This window comes from Triticum aestivum, chromosome 3A, assembly GCF_018294505.1.
Source record: "Triticum aestivum cultivar Chinese Spring chromosome 3A, IWGSC CS RefSeq v2.1, whole genome shotgun sequence".
Lineage (NCBI taxonomy): Eukaryota > Viridiplantae > Streptophyta > Magnoliopsida > Poales > Poaceae > Triticum > Triticum aestivum.
The window spans coordinates 746974061-746994859 of NC_057800.1; the positions used below are offsets into that span (position 1 = coordinate 746974061).

Consider the following 20799-nt stretch of genomic DNA (forward strand, 5'->3'; position numbering starts at 1 on the left):
ACTAAAATAAAGTTGTGTGAGGTATGGCAACCGATTAGAATAGCACCTCATGATGATGAATGATGTTACCCCACTTTAAAGGTCTGTTTAGTGTCTCACCTAAAACCCAATGTACAAGTACTACGACCAAACCTTGTTTGTGTACGAGCTGTACTCCAAGAGGTTTTTTTGTTGTGCATTAGCAATTGATATGGCCCTGCCTTCATATAGTTTGTGAGGAGAAGAAGCTACTATGGACAGGAGTATACCGAGAGGTATTCTGTTGTGCATCATAAATCGAGATGTCCCTGCCTACATATAGTTTGTGAGAAGAAGAAGCTACCATGTACAGGAATACCAAGGACAGTTGCCAAGCCATCAAGATCTTAATTATGTTAAGGAATAAAAGACACTTTTATTTATTACTCTCCATGACTCTGCATCGTTTCAAGGAAGTCATTGATCTTGGTGGCTTGGCAACTGTAGGCTGCAGGTGCTACTCAAAATACAAGCAAGCATGAGGGCCAATAAGTTCATTAGCTAATTTGCCAAAGCACTGAGCTCGTACAGCTTCAAGACAGAGCAGCTGATAGCGAAGGAGTAATGTCGGTTTCATGTTCAGTTCAGCAGTTCAGCTAAAGGCTCTCTGGTCACTTGGTTTAATTAATTAAAGCAGCGATGGCTGGTAAGGTCAGGTGATGCCTGCCTACCAAGATTAAATCCATCACACCGTGCCTTCCTACAAAAGCTTCCATTGCACGTGTCATTCTGTGATTCATATTAGCAACTTTTTTTGTTTTGGAAATGACCTTTTTTTAGAAAATGGGAATTTTTAATACCCCGGAACTCTGCGTCAAGATGCATACAACCACAATTTATTACATTGTCTATTAGAAACCGAGAAATAAGTAGCCAATCGAAAGGTGTCATAGGCCACATTAAAAAGCCTATTACATGCAGATATTTCAAAATATGATATAAACTCTCCGGCAGGCTCTTGGCTGTCAAGTTATATAGGCTTCTTGTGGTGCGACATCCGTTTTTTTTACGAAAAGGAGGACGACCTGGCCTCTGGATCGAGCAATGCACACATCCATAAAGGTACTTCTATAGCAAAGCATGTATAATCACTGGTGGCTAGCTGGTACACGAGAGGAACACCTGCATACAAAATTGAACTTTCTTATCAAACATGATTTCATTTCTCTATAATAAAATTAAAAATGCAGCAAACCCAACTAAAATTACCGAGCCAGTATTTCTCTCAGAGAATGGGGGTAAAATAAACAATCTAGCAAAGCAGTATTTTCACTTATGCTTGTCCGGTTGTCATGAAAGAAATGATGGACCAATAAAAGTCAAGTCTCTTTGGATCCCTTCAGGATTTTCAGAGAGGACATCATCAAGATATCAATACCTAATTTAGCACTCGCTTTTCTACAAGACAACGATATCTCAAACGAAATGTACGTGCAATGAGTATATAGCTCAAATATTTTAATACTCCATAATAATATACAAAGCTGTGAATTTAACATTTTACTTTTATTAAGCTCCAATCGTATTACTAACGTAGTTGCTTTACAACACCCTTTAGTGTTTTTTCAACTATGCATATGCTCCACACACAGAATTAATTAAGTAACTTTAGTAGGTAAGATGTCTCTGTCATAACATCTCTAGTCCCGGGGATATATTATAGTCTAACTAGAATTAACATGAAGCATGTGCTCATTTTTTTAGAGTCGATAGATATGTTCTTTCCAGTGTTTAACTACCCTCTGGGAGCACAATATCATACTTAATGATAAATGTGCTCAACGTTAAAGGATGGATAAATCTGGCGGAGGCGCAATTTCTTGGTGAGATGTTGTGATTATCAATTAATGATCTGAGTGTTGAATGAGCATGGTAGAGTCACAGGCCCCAAACTGTGACCGCTACTGGCATGGATAGTGACTCAACCTACATTTTTTCCTTTTGGATGTTTTGGCAGAACTCGTTTTGCAATGCAAGTCTACAAATGGAGATGATATGGTTCCTGTGCACCCACGGATACCGATGCCAAAAGGTAATAACTTTCCTTTTTGAAAAAAAATCCAAATAGCCATAATGCAAAAAACCTACCGTATTGGACTGTTCTTATGTATATTCGGAGACTTAGATATGCCTTCACTCTTATTCCATTTTTCATTTTTGAGATTGTCTGATGACTCTTCAGCCAGAGATTGGGTGCAATGACGGTACACAATAATTTCTATGTTTGACGATTGTAGTTCAGTCTATTTTTCCGATTATGAGTTACTACTAGCAGCTCAAGCAGTACGTGCATATATATAGCTGCATCATGGATGGCGATGGATGTTGAATCTACACGCGCATTAAATAGTTTTCAACTATTAACGGGACAGGAAAACGAGAGAGAAATTTGCATCTGGTTGCCATCTCGTATTCGTACGTGCATGGTGACTGCTCATATCATATCCTCGATGGATATGAAGAAGGCAAGAAGCCACTGCCGTACGTACAGTGCCCTTGACAATCATAGCAGAGAAGAACAGTGGTACCTGCAAACCACCTGGCTTGGACTGAACACTCATTTGCTCATGCTGACGGCCCTGGAGCAATGGAAGAAGAAGGGCTCGTTGTTTCCTTCATCCGAACATCCACAGATCCAGGACCAGCCCTAAGTTAACCCTACATTCATACATTCATAACTGTCTCGCGCAAATATGCATCTTTTGAAATTAGGAAGTGAATACACAAATTTTACCGGATTGCGTATGTTTCGGGAGGATTTGTCACAAGTGCGTGAAGGAGAGGCCAAGTTGTATGTCTGGAATATGTACACAACAAGGTTTTGGATTCCGAGCATCCACGCAAGCAGGACCAGCTCTAAGAGAGGAGAAGGTCAACAAAAATAAATCTTTTCTTTTCTTTTGTGCAGTAGCAATTGAGATGTCCCTGCCTTCATATAGTTTCTGAGGACAAGAAGCTACCATGCATGGGTAGAAATATACCAAGGACAGTTGCCAAGCCATCAAGATCTTAATAATGTTCAGGAATAAAAACACTTTTATTTATTACTCTCCATGATTCTGCATCGTTTCAAGGAAGTTGTTGATCTTGGTGGCTTGGAAACCGTAGGCTCCCTTGCACGTGTCATTCTATGATTCATATTAGTAACTTCTCTATTTTTGGCAGTGACGCCTTTTTGGAACACAGAAACTTTATTACCGTGGAACTCTGCATCAATATGCATACAACCATATTTTATTACATTGTCTATTGGCAAATCTACTGGCACAGATCGAAATATACAAGTTTGATTGGCAGGAAACGAATGAGACTTCTGCAGTGGCATGAAGCGATTTTCTCCTTTTGTTTACGATGATTCTCTAGCGTAAGTCTGACTAAAATAAAGTTGTATGAGGTATGAAAACCGATTAGAAATTTAGAATAGTACCTCATGATGGTGAATGATGTTAGTCCACTTCAAAGGTCTGTCTAGTGTCTCACCTAAAACTCAATGTACAAGTACTACGACGAAACCTTGTTGTTGTACAAGCTGTACTCCGGGAAAATCGGTTCACGCCATTGCCGAAGTCTCATATTCGTATCCTGCCAATCAAACTTGTGTATTTCGGTCCATGCCAGTAGATTTGCCAATAGAAAATGTAATAAAATATGGTTTAATGCATCTTGATGCAGAGTTCCAGGGTTATAAAGTTTCCGTGTTCCATAAAGGCGCCGCTGCCAAAAAATAGAAAACTTACTAATATGAATCATAGAATGACACGTGCAAGGGAGCCTACGGTTTCCAAGCCACCAAGATCAACAAATTCCTTGAAACGGTGCAAAATCATTGAGAGTAATAAATAAAAGTGTTTTTATTCCTGAACATAATTAAGATCTTGATGTCTTGGCAACTGTCCTTGGTATATTTCTGCCCATGGTAGCTTCTTGTCCTCACAAACTATATGAAGGCAGGGACATCTCAATTGCTACTGCCCATGGTAGCTTCTTGTCCCCACAAACAAATAATATATTTTCTTTTCTTTTCTGTTTTTGTACATCAACAAAAAAATCCAAACACTCAATTTAAGGGATTAAAGTACTAATTTGAGATAATAATGCATTACAAAGTTGTTACATTGGGGTAGAAAAGTCTATTAGCGACATTTTCGTACTAATAAACTAGCATCTTGGGAGAAACACTAGTTACTTACCACCACACGACAATGAATACAGTGCACAATCACATACATATGTTATGACTCCACTTATCGTCTACGCCCGACGGTGTGACAGTCCGGCGACCTCATATTCGTCCCATTCCCGCCGATGGACGTTGAGGTCGGGAAGGCTTAATATGGTGTGATTCAACCTATTGAATACCACCATGTCCAGGTCGAATGTGCGCCATCTAATGTGCTCTCGTCAAATCCACCTATTTCTCCTTGTAATGGAGCCACTTGGTGCGGTCCCTCTTCGCTTTGAACACATGCCCGACGGCGGTCTCATTGAATATTTCACCAGGGTAGACGGTCGAGGCGTAGTCGGTGTAGCTCCCTTCCCATGCTTCGTATCAGAGGCGAGGAAGAGCACGATGTGGCCGATATGAGCTGTGTGAGCAAGTCATCGCTTGCCCATATAGGATCTGCACATACCCGCGCTCGACATCCAAAAGAAAACACTACGATTTTGAATCCAAATTGGGGCACTCATTGAAGAGGGCATGATCCTCATGTGCGGCCTCCAACACGTCACAACGATCCCACTCCTCCTCCTCGGTGATGAGGGAGGACTCCTCCTCCGCTTGCTCCTCGTCCAAGGATCCGTTCCTCCTTGAAGAGAGGCACAAAGTCCGGTCATAGGTGTCAGTGCTAAATCCGGCATATTTTGAGGTAGGGGTCCTAAGCTAGGGGTCTTGGAGCGATGGTAACATGGACACATGATTTTACCCATGTTCGGGCTCTCTCAAAGAGATAATATCCAATATCCTGCTTTTGATTGTATTGATATTTGCGGTATACTACAAAGTACAGGTATCTACCACAAAATTGTTGTATATGGTTCTAATGAATATGAGATCATATATTGATTAGCCTAGCCTCGGTTTATATAATGCACTAGAGGCCTTGGATTTATAAGAGTCATCGTCTAGTGCACCATGTCATGTCTCGTGGGATCTTCCTTGTAAACGCCATGGGCCGCCCGAAGTGACCCATTAGTGAACCGCCATAGGGGTCCTCAGCCTAAACCACCTGGTCGGGAGATGATGTGGTGAGTACCCCTAGTCCAGGACACCAATAGTAGCCCTTTGGGCCGGTATTCAAGTTGGGGCGCTCCTCGGTTATTCCAAAATGTTCTTCATCTTCGGTTGTCAGTCTTGAAAATTGGTTTAACAAATCTTCCCATCCCCGATCTTGAGAATCTCCAAGGTGTATCTGAAGAGTTCACATGTCGAGCACCCTAGGATCCCCTTCAAGTTCTCGGCCCTTATCAATGAATTGTTATTTTTACATCACACCTTGGGTTCAAAGTTTTCCACTCAGTGTTGTCCTCTTGCAGCCAAGCTCCAACATCGTACTATAACCCAGGTGTCTATTTGTAGCCGAGCTCCAATGCCAGACTGTACCCGAGGTGTCATAGATTACCTCGGTGATGAAAATTTTGAAGGAGTTCAGCTGAGCTTTATGCTAGAAACATTCTCTGGGGAGCCAGCCACTTGCATCCGAGCTTTATGCTGGACTACTTTAAAGGTGGTGCACCACCTCGGCCTTGGGCTGATTTTTTGTGGAATTTTTTTCGATTGGCGCAATTTATTCTCTGCCTAGATGTATAGCCAGTATCCTTCAAGGTGTGTGCCGGCCTAAAATCCGAAATGCACCTAAAGGATAAAAAAACCATTGATCCGAGTGGCCCTTGAGACTCAGGACGATTCGCGAAATCGGCCTAAGGATCAAGTCCTTGCTCAGCAACATACTTAGAAATGGAAACGCGGCGCACAACAGCTCACGAGACTCAGGTTGAGTGCGGCCGACCAACCTAAGGATCGTAATCTCTTTGGGAACTATTTTGCAATTTTATTTTATTTTTTGCATTGGATCGTCAAGGTAGTAGCCCCCGAGACTTGAGTTGGGCACATGGCCAACCCTAGGATCGTATCTCCTAGGGAACTTCATCACTCGGCGTTTGAGTGTCTCCATCACCGAGGTGCAGCTCAGCAGGGAACATGTCAAACTGCGGATCGAAAAAGATTTCCTGAACAAAGCCATCACGCAGGAGACCTCGATCAAGAGGATGTCCTGCCTCCTGAAAAAAAACATAAAATAGGTTAAAGGTGTCATATGTTCGAAAAACCGAAAAACTTATGTAAAAACTTTATGTATGAATTAAATCAAGTTTTTTGGTGCCAATCCAAAATTGATCTTAAAATTAATTTGTGCTTTCATTGTTTTTTAACATGATACTTCCGATCTCCAGATTCAAACTGGTCAGCCTTCGGCTTCAACCTCCCTTCCCGAGGCTGAATGCTTTTCAGGCCAGTTTAGTGAACTAAACTTGAGCGGCTCTAGAGAGAAGTTGGGCTATCCCATATTGACCACACACTCGCGTTGGAAAAATGAGTAGTAGAAAAAGACTTTGCAGCGACTTAGAAGAAAACATTTATTATAAAACGACACTTATGAATAAGAGCCCCCAGTTAACATGGGAAAAAGAAGTGTTTTAACAAAAATGTTTTTAAATAACTAAGTTTTTTACAAACAACTTTTTTATTTAAGACAAATATAATGTTTCGTTGAACCGAACAAATTTGAAAAATTGAAAAAAGTGAGCATGAAAGAGACTTAGCCAGTTAATGTGACTGGTGTTGATGACGTGGTACGGTTTTCTGGCCGGATGAAGACGTCCATCGAACTTTCCCAGATTGGAAATGGTGCATAGTACTCGGCCTGGCTAAGGTCCCAGCCCTCAAGCCCATCCCGAGGTGACTGAGCGAGTAGCTCGGCTTGGTGATGGCGATGCAACATAGTCAATGTGGCGAGGCGAAGCCCTTGGTCCAGCTGTCGTGACAAAGCGGGGTGATGATGAAGCCCCTGGAGTATGTTGATGAAGCGATGGAAAAGCCCCCGGTTTAGCCGAGGTGATGGAGCAGGTCGGCGGGGTGATGCGGGAGCCCCCACGCCAGCCGAGGTGTCGAAGCAGATCAATGTGGTGGTTGTCGCTTTAAAGAAGTGACGGCGCGGCAATGCCGGTGTAGGTCAGAATTTATGACACGGTCAATGCCGGTTTGATGAAGTGACCGCGCGATAACGGTGGCGGGGCCGACCTAACAATAGGGGAAGCAACATGGAGGGAAGTGGAGGCTGTGGGTAGCAGTTGTATGAACTATTTGGACAGGGAAACAATCATTTTATAACCATGGGCGGTGATAAAATGTGGCATGTGGCGGGGATGGTCGCGGCAGTTGGCACACAACAACCGCCATTAATTAGCACACTTCCTGATGCCATGAGTGTATTTTGTCTAGACCATTCGTAGTGCAAGGAGATCAGCCGCGTGGGATGCTGAGGAGGGAGGTGAAACGTCTCTCCCACATGAGCGGGTGACAGATGGAACACCCTCCAACCCATTGCCCCACAACCTCCAAATATAGATGCTCGTAGGCTCCACATGGGGCGCCGTCCATAAATATGACAATTCGGGACCGTATGACAACTCTTCTAGAGCTTTAAGGCCGAAATCTTGCTTCTTGTGAGCTGCGTTGGGATTTCCTCAAAGAGGAGAGGGTGATGCAGTACAGTAAAAATAAGTATTTCTCTTAGTTAAGAACCAAGGTTATCAATCCAGTAGAAAAACCACACAGAACCTCGTTAAGCGCACCTACACACACAAAAAAAAATACTTGCACCCAACGTGATCAAGGGGGTTGTCAATCCCCTTGGCGGTTATTTGTAAGGATCAAATCTCATAGTGGTTGATAGATAAAATATAATGCAAAATAAAATAACAGTAATAAAATTGCACCAAGGTATTTTTAGATTTTATATATGATAAAAGTAAACCCGGGGCCATAGTTTTCACTGGAGGCTTCTCTCTCGACCCAAAAGCATACGATGTGTAAACAAATTACTGTTGGCCAATTGATAGAAAAGCACATAGTTATGACGATATTCAAGGCAATGATCATGTGTATAGGCATCACGTCTGGAACAAGTAGACCGACTCCTGCCTGCATCTAATACCACCCATTGACCGCTATCCAGCATGCATCTAGGGTATTAAGTTAATAAAAATAGAGTAATGCCTTAAGCAAGATGACATGATGTAGACAAAGTAAATCCAACCAATATGAATAACACCCGTAATTTTCTCCTTAATGACAACAATACAAGTATGTGTCTTGTCCCCTACTTTGTCAATGGAATATAGAACACCGCAAGATTGAACCCGTTACAAAGCACCTCTCTCATTGCAAGCTGAATCAATCTAGTTGGCGAAACCAAACAGATAAAAGGGAGAGAAATACAAAGCTATAATAATCATGCATAAAAAATTCAAAAAAGACTCAAATATTTCTCATGAATAATCTGATCATAAACCCACAATTCCTCGGATCCCAACAAACACATCGCAAAAGAAGATTACATTGGATAGAACTCCAAAAACATCGAGGAGAATATTGTATTGAAGATCAAAGAGAGAGAAGAAGTCATCTAGCTACTAGCTATGGACCCATAGGTCTGTGGTGAACTACTCACACATCATCGGAAGGGCATCAAGGTTGATGTAGAAACTCTCCGTGATCGATTCCACCTCCGATAGAGTACCGGAAAAGTCCTACAGACGGGATCACGGAAGAATAGAGACTTGTGGTGGTGGAAAAAGTATTTTGGGTGGATCTCTATTTGTTTCCCGATTTTATAACATTTATAGAGGTGGAATTAGGTCAGCCGGAGCTATGAGGGACCCACAAGGCATCAGGGCGCGCCTACGCCCCTGGGCATGCCTTGTTACCTTGTCGTCTCCTCGTTTTTCTTTTGGTCTCCTCCCAAATCTTCTAGGGTATCTCTTGTCCAGAAAATAATCATCAAAAAGATTCATAGTGTTTGGACTTCGTTTTGTACTGATTTCCTGGAAAACCCAAAACTGGCAGACCACAACAAGTGGCACTTGGCACTGGGTTAATAGGTTAGTCCCAAAAAATGATATATAATTGCATGTAAAGCATCCAAGATTGATACTACAATAGCATAGAACAATCACAAATTATAGATACATTGGAGACGTATCAAATCTCTATATCACCGGTATTATGGCGACTCTGCAAAGGTTGCTCTAAGCTAGCGCAACAAAGGAGCCCACCCAGGGTTCTTTATCTAAATGGCCTAGGCGGGTTATATATGTATGCTAAAGGGTGTTACCATAGTGGGAGGCTTAATCAATGTAGTAGAGTCATAGATTCCTAAGTGAATACACAAATATTACAGATTGGGTTTGTTTCGAGAGGATTGCAATGAGCAAGTGGAGGAGAGGGAAAGCCGATAGTATCTCCGGAATAGGTTCACAATTTGGACATCTTGCATTTTTTGAGATAATTAAAGCAAAAAATCTAGTGAACAACGTTATACTTACAGAAGTTTAGATTTTAAAAAATTATGCATATTATGCATGTGAGGAATCCACCATTTTTTCCTCCCATGTCTCTCTCATGTTCCCACCTCCCCCATTGATAGTCGCCCGTCCTACCCAGGCTACTCTATATTTTCCCTCCAGCAATATAGCTAATCGGATTGGGGATGGCGGGGCAAAATGAGATGACGCTATACATAGTAGTGTGAGGTTAGGGTTCGGCCTAAAGGCATTTGGCTTAATGCCAATTTGGAATTATGTTCTCGCGCTAGCGGGCGGCATGTGTCAGGTTGTTGCCGGCTCTATCTCAAAACTTCTCTCCATGGTGGATGCCAATTGTGGGAGTTGGATTGGGTAGCAATATCTTCCCAAAGCTGGTCAAATCTAACACGCTTCTTAGGTCCACCATGGTCATAGTGTGGGAGAGGAGGAAGGATTCATTTGTCGGTTGTCTCCAGTCTAGGGTTCCATGGAAAATCTAAGTTGGTTTTGAAGCATCATGTCCAATCTTATCCATCTACTATGTTCTCAGATGCTAGAGCTAATCAAACAACAACAAGTCTACAACGTGCTTCATGGGTGTGGCTCAGGTGGATCAACGGCCGCTGGTGGACAGGTTAGCAAATATCAATACCCCTTGTCAAACAACAACAAGTCTCCAACCAGATTGCACTATGATGGCAAGAACACGACCAAAGATTGTGTCCATGGAATCTCCGGCAAGATTGCTGCTCGTCGCAGAACTCAATTGCTTTCATTTGCGTCCTTTGGGGTCATGTTTACAAATTACGAGGAGCTGCTTATAATTTCAATTTACTTTAAGAGTCCTGATGGCTCTATTTTATATGCATTTTAGAGCTGATTTGTTGCATATTATCTATGTATATTCCCACTGAACCAAGTACATGTCCATTATGCATGGTTTTCGACTTCAACTCTTTTCACTATCACTATCGCATAGTTTGTGTTTTTATTAGTTTCCTTTGTTTCATTCTGTATATAGGTGCTTTGGATCAACCATGGACCAAGTACGATGAAAAGGCAAAGGCTGGGTTCAATACAGAGGACTTCTCGACACCATACTTGGACACTTTGGAGTGTAAAAATGACATTTTTCCAGAGTGCCCAAAATCAAGATGTAATACCGTAGGTGCGTCGGCTTCGTTCATACTGTTCCAATGAGCCCAAGAACATCAAAATCCGAGTTAGTATGAAGAAATGACGATCATTATCCGGAGGAGACTAGAACATTTGACGACGCACGGTGCAACAGGAGCGGTTGTACCACGCCTAGAAAAAACCCAAAATGGTTCATACCAGATGGGATTCTTTGTGGATTCCATCCCCCTTTTTTTCCTACGACATCCTTGGCCATCAAAGGAAGTTTTGGGAGAGGGTTTGGCTCATTTAGAACCCTTGGATCAAAGGAGAAAAACTACATCTACGGAGGAGGCTTTCACAGAGCCCTTATATACACACCTTCAACCCTAGCTGCGTCCATCATACATTCAAGATCAATCTCCATCACGTATATTTCTACTCTAACACCACCTTGATAGAAGAAGGAACAAGATCAAGAGAATGAAGAGGAGGCTCTGCTACGCACCGCACCGGCCTTCGGGTGGTGCTTTCTCCTCCGTGCCACCGCTGATGATACGTCTCCAACGTATCTATAATTTTTTATTATTCCATGCTATTATATTATCTGTTTTGGATGCTTTATATGCATTAATATGCTATTTTATATTATTTTTGGGACTAACTTATTATCCCAGAGCCCAGTGTCAGTTTCTGTTTTTTCCCTGTTTTTGAGTTTCGCAGAAAAGGATCAAATGGAGTCCAAACGAAATAAAACTTTATAATGATTTTTCTTGGACCAGAAGACACACGTAGGACTTGAGAACCAAGTCAGAAGAGTCCTGAGGCGGCGGCAAGGGTGCAGGGTGCATCCCAGGGGGCGCCCCCTGCCTTGTGCGCCCCTCGAAGCTCCTCTAACCCTATTCTTTGGCCTATAAATTCCCAAATATTACCAAACCCTCAGAAGCATCCACGAAAATACTTTCCCGTCGTGAGATCCCATCTTGGGGTCTTTTCCGATGGTCTGCCGGAGGGGGATTTGATCACGGGGGGCATCTACATCAACCCTATTGCCCTTCAGATGAAGCGTGAGTAGTTTACCTCAGACCCACGGGTCCATAGCTGCTAGCTAGATGGCTTCTTCTCTCTATATTCTTCAATACCATGTTCTCCTCGATGTTCTTGGAGTTCTATCCGATGTAATCTTCTTTTGCGGTGTGTTTATTGAGATCTGACGAATTGTGGATTTATGATCAGATTATCTATTAATATTATTTGAATCTCCTCTGAATTCTTATATGCATGTTTTGATATCTTTGTATTTCTCTTCGAATTATCGCTTTGGTTTGGCCAACTAGATTGGTATTTATTGCAATGGGAGAGGTGCTTAGTTTTGGGTTTAATCTTGCATGATTTCACCCAGTGAGAAAGTAGGGGTAGCGAGACACGTATTGTATTGTTGCCATCAAGGATAAAAAGATGGGGTTTTCATCATATTGCTTGAGTTTATCCGTCTGCATCATGTCATCTTACTTAAGGCGCTGCTTCGTTCTTTATAAACTTAATACTCTAGATGCATGCTGGATGGCGGTCGATGTGTGGAGTAATAGTAATAGATGCAGGCAAGAGTCGGTCTACTTGACACGGACGTGATGCCTATATGCATAATCATTGCCTTGGATATCGTCATAAGTTTGCGCTTTTCTACCAATTGCTCAACAGTAATTTGTTCACCCACCGTATTATTTGCCTTGAAGAGAGAAGCCTCTAGTGAAACCTATGGCCCCCGGGTCTATTTTCCATCATATATTTTCAGATCTATAAACCAACAAAACAAAAAATACCTTGCTGCAATTTATTTAGTTTTATGTTTTTGCAATCTTTTATACCTATCTCTATTAGATCTCACCTTTGCAATTGGCCTGAAGGGATTGACAACCCCTTTATCGCATTGGGTGCAAGTGTTTGATTGTTTGTGCAGGTGCATAGATTGGAGACTTGCTTGTATACCTCCTACTGGATTGATATCTTGGTTCTCTAACTGAAGGAAATACTTATCTCTACTTTTCTGCATCACCCTTTCCTCTTCAAGAGAAAAACCAACGCAAGTTCAAGAAGTAGCCGCTGATAGCACTAGCCCTACCATGCCATCACCGTCGGTGCCGCCTCCACCAACGCCACCATGTGTTCTCCATTACCCTGCTCAATGCCGTCTTTAACTTGACCCTCTCCTCTATGTTACCCGACTTTATGATTGAGTAGTTGCACTTGTTCTGCGGGATATGGATGAACTCTTTATGATTAGAATTAAATTCCATTAAGCGATCCAATATCTTTTGTTTATGTGCGAGCAACTTTCATGAGTGTTGTGAGGAGCACACACACAACATTATCGCCTTGATTTGGCATGAAGAATATTACTACTGCTGTTCTAGGTTAGGATGTTGAAGTAATTCGAGGTGCCAGTAAAATACCTTCACGTTGTACAATCGGTAGGGGAATAATAGAGAACTCTTGGTGAGGCCGCGTCTGTATGCGGACCCGCCCACTTTAAGCACATAAAGAGTAGTTTAGGGACAATAGATATAGCTATGCTCCGTACTTGTTGCACAGATCATATTAGTAGTGATGACTATGGAACCCTCAAGAACACCTTACTGCTCAAGCACCGCCTATACTAACTTGCATTTTCTTATTCTTGTTTTTACCTTCAGTTCGTAGTCTTGGTAAAGTCCTTTTTATTCTGTTTTCCGCATCAACTTGTAGAATAGGCTACTTCCAAACTCCCGTTTGGGCGCGTACCAAATTTCATCGGTGAAAATACAGCTACGGGGTTAGTAGTGCCTTATTTTTCTCTCCGTGTGGGTTCGACACTCTATTTGCCATGGAAGTGCTACAACACCCTATGCTCTAGCCGGACATCAAGTCCTTTCAGCAGTGTTGTATCAGTTTTGATATTATAAACACCGGTTTCGAGGATCTTCGTGTTCCTTGTCAAAAAAATTACATGGATTTGTACAAACTAGAGTACACATGTTGCCATGGCAAACTATTGTCCCACCTCACCTAGCAAGAGCTAGGATGGAATTGGGGAACATACTACTAGTTGACATTCATACAAGTCTAGAAGTATCTATTTATTCACCAAGCGAGAGCTAGGATGGGATTGGTCTAGAAGTATCTATTTACAGACGGAGTACTCTCAAAACGTTTGGACATTTATCTATAAGATGCATACATTACTTTTATATACACTAGCAAGTTTTATCGACATACAATGACCCTGTAAACAACATAATGTGGTAGTGTTGGTTTATTGACATTTACAGAGATATCCATTGTAACAACATAGCAGCTTAAACGTCCGAAACAAAATAAAAACCATTCTTTGTGACAAAATACAATTTACTTTTAGATCTGTAAAATATGTAAAATATGTTTCTACTGATAAATATTGGAAGAGTATGAAAAATAAGTACCTAAGATGCAGGAGCTTGTGTAAATTGTTCGTTTTTCTTATTATATCTATAGTAATATTTAGGCTGGTATGTTAAATAAATAATATTAATAGAAACAACATATATCTTTACATCAAGATGAGTTATCACGAAGTAAAAAAGTTCAATACAAATAGGTGGTACACTCTTTATTCGGGCAGCTAAGGCCAATTTGTACCTATGCATTATCTTGCAATATTGATGAAATCCATAAAATTGATTTTATTAATTCTGCTTATCTCCTTAATTTCCCTAGAATTAATTGTTTTACGTAAATACTATGGCCAACAAAACATTCAAGTGTTACATCTTGATTTAGTATCTCCTTGTCTTCTATGTATATGCTCTATTAAACATTTAGTGTGCAAGTAGAAGAAATAAAATTACAAAATTTCATAAACCTGAAATATTCTAAATAACTTTTGCAAAATCTGGAATTGTTTGAAATATACTTAAAAATGCTCTCAAAATAATATTAATAAATATTCATAATTTATTTATGAGTTTTTTACGATTTATCAATTTAATACTTCTAAACTTATTCACGTTCCTATATTATCCTAATTTTTTTTGTATTATTTTCTTTGCCTCTGTTCGCTTGTTTGCAAAACATTTGCACGTCACTAGTCATACCGCTTTCACTATGTCGGTGGTCAAATCATCAATCCATATATATATTCGACTATACAATCACAAATAAACTCAACCAATAGAGCATGGTCTCTTTTTCCTTTAGGACATCGACATCTCAACATTAAAATTGGACTAAGCTCCCACATTATAGGGCCTCCATGGAACCGTGGGATTACGAAAACATGGAAATAGGAAAGCACATAATAATAATGCAAGAATTTTGAGATTAAATGGTTGCTTCATTGGAAGAAAACGCATGTATGCTGCATTCAAAATTGAAGTGAACTTCTCCATGAGATGTTGGTTTGCTTGAGAACTACTAGGAAAAATTTCAAAGCTGTGATTTTCTTTTGGTGTAATCCAAGTATCGAAAGTGTATGAATTTTTTTATTTTTATTTTTTCTTTGGCTTAGGACTGCAATCCACCATTGTTCCCGCAAAAATCCTTATTGGTTTTTTAGGTTGGTTGAACTTGGAGTCTCAAAAGTGAAACAAAATTACTAAAACACTAGTAGCATTATTTAACTCTATGGGCTGGTATTGACTATTATGCGGCTGCAAATCAACTATAGCAAACTAGCTAATCAGTACTACATTAATTAATTATTGCAACTGTAGCTAGCAACACTGCATCCATCAGCTAGGTAGCATGGGTAGCCATCTCAGCCCCATCAGCACTCACCATGGAAAAAGCAAAAGTGTGTAAATAAAGGAAAACAACAACAAGATGATGTGCTCTCCCTCCTCCAAATCGCCACAAGCTAGAGAGAGAGAGAGACCCTTCTCTCTCATCTCTTGGTTGTGCTGCTACCTGGCTCTCTCTCCTTTTTCTCTCTCCTCTTGGGTAGCTCTCGCTCCCTCTCAAAGCAGTCAAGAGCTAGACCCTCCTGTCTCCTCTAGCTTCCATTCCATTCCTTTCCTTGGTACTAGTACTCTGATTCCCTTTGATTTCCCCAGCTGCCGCAGCTGCCAAGTCTCTTCCTCCCACTATCTCTTCTCTCCAACCTCCAGCCCAGCCAGCCGCCCAAACACCTCTCTCCTCTCCCAACAACTCTCTCTAAAAGTCTAGATCGCCGGCCATGATCTTCCCTCCTGCCTTCCTCGATTCATCAAGCTGCTGGAATACCAACCATAACCAGCTTCAGGTATGCATCCTTGCGGTCAATTAGTTGGTGTCTCAAGATTTTGTTCACACAAGAAAAAAAAATGAGAGAGAATATGTTCTAGCTAAGCTAGGGTTTGCTGATGGCAGATATACATCCTCTGCTGATTGCTGCACTATGTATCTTGGAATATACTCCATATACACATCTTGGCTGATGCTTAATTCCTGACCACTTAATTTGCAGCTGCAGCAAATCGGCTGTAACACTCATGTCACTACTACTCCTTCACCTGCTGGTCATGGAGACGGAGGAGGCAGCAACAACAACAATCATGGTCAGCAGGAAGGATTAATGGCCACGGCTGGGGCTGGAGGAGGTGGTGGTGAGGGCGGCGGTGGGGATGGTGACAGCGCTGGCGGCGGGAACAACAAGCCGATGTCGATGTCGGAGCGGGCGCGGCTGGCGCGGGTGCCGCAGCCGGAGCCGGGGCTCAACTGCCCACGCTGCGACTCCACCAACACCAAGTTCTGCTACTTCAACAACTACTCCCTCACCCAGCCCCGCCACTTCTGCCGGGCCTGCCGTCGCTACTGGACCCGCGGCGGCGCGCTCCGCAACGTCCCCGTCGGCGGCGGGTACCGTCGCCACGCCAAGCGCAGCGCCAAGCCCAAGGCCGGGTCGGCTGGATCCGGATCCGCCGCGGCAGGGACGTCGTCTGCGACGTCGACGACGCCCAGCACCACTGCTTGCACCACCGGCACTGCCACTGCGCCGCCCGCTCTGCAGTACTCCATGTTCGGCAGCGCGCCGCCGCACGGCAGTCGGTTCGCCAATAGCTTCGACCCGGCGAGCCTGGGCCTCAGCTTCCCCGCCAGGCTGCTCTTCCCCGACAGTGGCGCCTACGCGGCCGACGGTGGCGCCCAGCAGCAGCACCACCACCACCAGGGGAACGGGAACGGCATGGAGCAGTGGGCGGCTGCGCAGATGCAGAGCTTCCCGTTCCTGCACGCCATGGATCACCAGATGTCCGGGAATCAGCCGCCGGCTTCAGCAATGCCCACCACAATGGCGGCGATGCAGGGCATGTTCCACCTAGGGCTACAGAGCGGCGGCGGCGGCGGCAATGGCGATGATGGAGGAAACCAGCAATTCCACCACCCGCCGGCCAAGAGGGACTACCACCAGCAGCAGCAGCAGGATTACCCAAGCAGCAGGGGCATGTACGGGGACGTGGTCAATGGCAATGGCGGCGGCTTCAATTTCTATTCCAGCACTAGCAATGCAGCTGGTAATTAGCTAGCTAGATCTAGCTAGCTTTGTTCTTCCAAGCCTAGATTGATGCATGGTGAAATGGGGCTGGGGATGTATAAAATCTTCATCACTGCAATATGTGTTACAAGAACTCGATCGATCTCGTCGATCGAGATCTCTAAGGAGGGGGGATATCAATGCATACACAAGAATGTTAACCTTTTATCTGTTAAGTGTTTGATCACTATGGCCTTAATTTGTAGTACTATGTTTACTTGTTTAATATACTTAGCACCTAAGTGTAGTGTCTGTTAGTAGCCCTACATATGCATGCTCTTTGGGATCTTTCCCATTGAGTTTTATTACATTTTATCATGCATTTAATTTGTGGGTATGTACCAATGTCCCACTTTTACATTGTGCTAGTTTCATTAAACTCTTGATGATTTATATATCAGGTTCGTCTCTTTGTATCTGATCTACTTCGCGTGAAGGTTTTTCATAACGGTTTTACTGAGTCTCGGATGCTGAGAACTGTCAATATGACTGTGAGATGCGTGAGAAATTTAACCTTTTTTGGCTATGAGAATAAACAATGCATCTTTTTTTTCTGCACTAGATGAACAAAATACTACAACGCAATGACTATGTTCTTAAATTTGTATGAACAATTTTGTAAAACAGGTTGAAACTTAAGAAAATCTCAGTTGACTATCGACCATCGTCTTAGATGTGGCCTTTCCATTTTCAATTTCGTGGGCTGGTTTGTTGCAATCAAAAGTTGTACTCCGTTAAGGTGAGGTTCATTGTTTTGTCTGAAAATGCACAAGGCATACACATACACTTATGTATTCAGTCATGCAAGTTATTCTGATGTGTCATGTCGTTGTTGGATGTATCATGTATATGCTAAGAGCATCTCTAACTGATCTCTTTAAATTTAGAGGAGGATATGGCCGAGTATCCTTTAGTGGAAGATATTTGCTCCTCTAAACAAGTGCTATCTCTAACTGATCTACTGAATTTAACAGAGTAAAAAAAAATTCAACACAAATTCGATGCAAATTTAGACTAGATTCAAACTTGATACCATACAAAGTTGATTCCAAATAGAAATATATAACTGTTTTACATAAACTAAATGAAATTTATAATAGGATTGCATAAAAACTAACTAAACTACTCACTATTAGTCTCGTTCACAATCCTTTCCCACACTGATTCGATGAGCCCTCCGATGAGACGGCCATGTCCCTCGTCGCTAGCACCGCCCTCATTGCTGTTGGAGTCACTGGGGAGGTCGATGACCTCTGTCATCCCGGCCCCATACTACTTGTACTGCCAGTGCTCCGCCAAGACGCGCTCCGGGCAGTAGCCACGAGCTCCACCATGTAAGTCTCGCCAGCTTGCTCCACCTTGAGACACTCGCAGGCGTAACGATCTTCCGACATGTCCCGTCAGGTAGCCACCTGGGGGTTGACCGGCTCCAACCGCGGTAGGCCGTGGGAGAAGTTGCATCGGGCCGCGGCGCCGTGGGGATGGACCGACTTGATGTCATATGTGAGTACCACCTGCACCGCAGAATGGAAGGAGCCAAGAAAATGCCGTTTGCCGGTGTCACAGTTGTATATCTCTGCGACCCATGTCCCCCACTGGCGCTACCACACGCTAATGTAATTTAGTGGTTGTGGCTGCGAAGGCGGCAGGTCGGGGAGGCAGGATGTGCCGACACAGCGACGCTCATGGCGACGTGGATCCACGGGCCGAGCGCTGGCGATGGGCGGCGGGGAGTGGTAGCGGGTGGATCCGGCCATTTTCGGTGGCGGGCCAGTGGCTGAGTGAATGTGGGTGATGGTGGGGGCGCGGCGGCGTGGATTGGATGGCAGGGCTGGTAGGAGGTGAGCGAAGTGGGGTGGAGGATTTTTACTCCACAGCCGCTCGGCTGAGTACATTTAAAAGTCTTGGGCTGCTCAGAGTAAAACAAAATTCCTCCCCTAATGGATTTTGGGGTTCGGTCAGTTCCCGGTTAGAGGAGAAAAAACAGATTTAACCTACTCTAACCGGTTATTGGTGGTCGGTTAGAGATGCTCTAAGTTCTTAGTTGTATTGTTAATTTCTATAATAAAAGGTGTAGTGATTTTGCTCTGTAGTAATTAACTAGTGAAAAGGTGGTACTCAGAACAGAGAATTAGGGAAATAGCTTAATTTAATGTAATTCCCCCTTCCTTTTGATATTTTACTGTTGCATGTAACGACAAGTATGTGTGTAGATACATTCAACTTAAAGCGAGAGAAAGATACTAGCTCGAGTGCATGTGTTGACCATGACATTATACTTACAACTTTGTAGTCCTTTACACTTGCATGGTCATGGCAATATTTATCAGTGCAAAGGGATATGCTAAATTAATTAGCAATCCATGGAAAGATTGTGCAAATTAAGTATCTCTTAAATAACCAATGGTAAGTCGATAAGAGAGGTTGTATACTAGTAGGGCCGGCATGTGATCGAATCCCCAAGCACATGAGAGCATGATGCAAACTCAAAAAAGTGGCAAGAGCATATAAGCAGCTATGTATGTGAACGTATGGACTTTGTTAGAGGCAAAAAGGAGTTCAAACGTTAGGTGCCTTTTTCTGTTTTTGTGTTGGGTTTTCAATCGGTTTCCCCTAATTAACCAGGGAATGTTAGGTTTTTTCTTCTGGTTTTTCTTATAAACTGGACCATCTCTATTGTTCTTAATAAAATGCAGGAATAACTCCTGCCCCTGCATTGAGGTTCTTCTAGAAAAAAATGAAGTGCAAATAGTTTTATAAAAAATGCACAAATGTGATTTTTGAAATTACGACGCATGGCATGAGTGAACAAAAGTGATTTCTTGTTCTCATCTGATTACCAGTTGCTGGCAGACGTTCAATGATTGGTGACCTTATAGGTTGAATATATATCGTGCATGAAAATTGGTGGAGAAGTACACAACCGGCCGGATCGATGGGACTAGCAGCAGCTAGCTAGCTCACAAAACCATGTACGGATGTGGCGCATGATGAGCATATTATCCATGGCATATTGCATGGAAGTTCGGGTCAGATCGACCACGGTAGACGATAGTATATCACAGCATCTATGCATGCTTAAACGACTAAAGAAGCTAGGCAAGGCAGAGGGGCATGCATGATGATGAGGAGGAATTATACCGGGGTGTGCCCGAAAGCACAGTGGGGTGGGGTGGGGTGGGGAGGCAAAACTGGCACAAAAAGCGAAAGGGGTCGCTTTGGCTGGCTAGCTAGGGTTTTGTTTGGAATGGTCCAAGATCCTGCCTGAATTCTTGGTACGCGCGAGCATGGCCATGGCCAGCATGTTCAGGGGAATCTGATTCTCCCCCTACCTTTGGCTCGCTTTCATGCCAGGCATTTCCTTTGCTTTGCTTTCTCCAATGCCTAGGTGGCAGGCCAGTCTCCTCCCCCTCTTGCTGTGCTTCTTCACCCCCCCCCCCCCCCCCCCCCCCTCCTGACCCCCTCCCCTTTGGGGAATAAAGGTAGCTAGCACATGCACCATTATTGTTAGTTTTCTTCTCTCCAGATCTATGTGTGCTTCTCTCTCGCCTCTCTCTAGG

The 20799-nt window shown here is 43.0% G+C and overlaps 1 protein-coding gene across 1 annotated transcript; it reads left to right on the top strand.

Moving 5' to 3' along the window:
* The first annotated feature begins 15621 nt into the window (after nucleotides 1–15621).
* Nucleotides 15622–17444, top strand: LOC123063716 (dof zinc finger protein DOF5.3). The gene is made up of 2 exons (XM_044487617.1): nucleotides 15622–15970; nucleotides 16175–17444. The coding sequence occupies exons 1-2, from the start codon at nucleotides 15905–15907 to the stop codon at nucleotides 17225–17227; spliced, it is 1119 nt and encodes a 372-aa protein (XP_044343552.1). The 5' UTR covers nucleotides 15622–15904; the 3' UTR covers nucleotides 17228–17444.
* Nucleotides 17445–20799: the final 3355 nt, after the last annotated feature.

Bases quoted from the DNA above. Each gene is read 5' to 3' on its own strand.
- LOC123063716 (XM_044487617.1), top strand. From the start codon at position 15,905: ATGATCTTCCCTCCTGCCTTCCTCGATTCATCAAGCTGCTGGAATACC. The intron at 15,971-16,174 runs GTATGCATCCTT...CTTAATTTGCAG, and splicing joins CCAACCATAACCAGCTTCAG to CTGCAGCAAATCGGCTGTAA.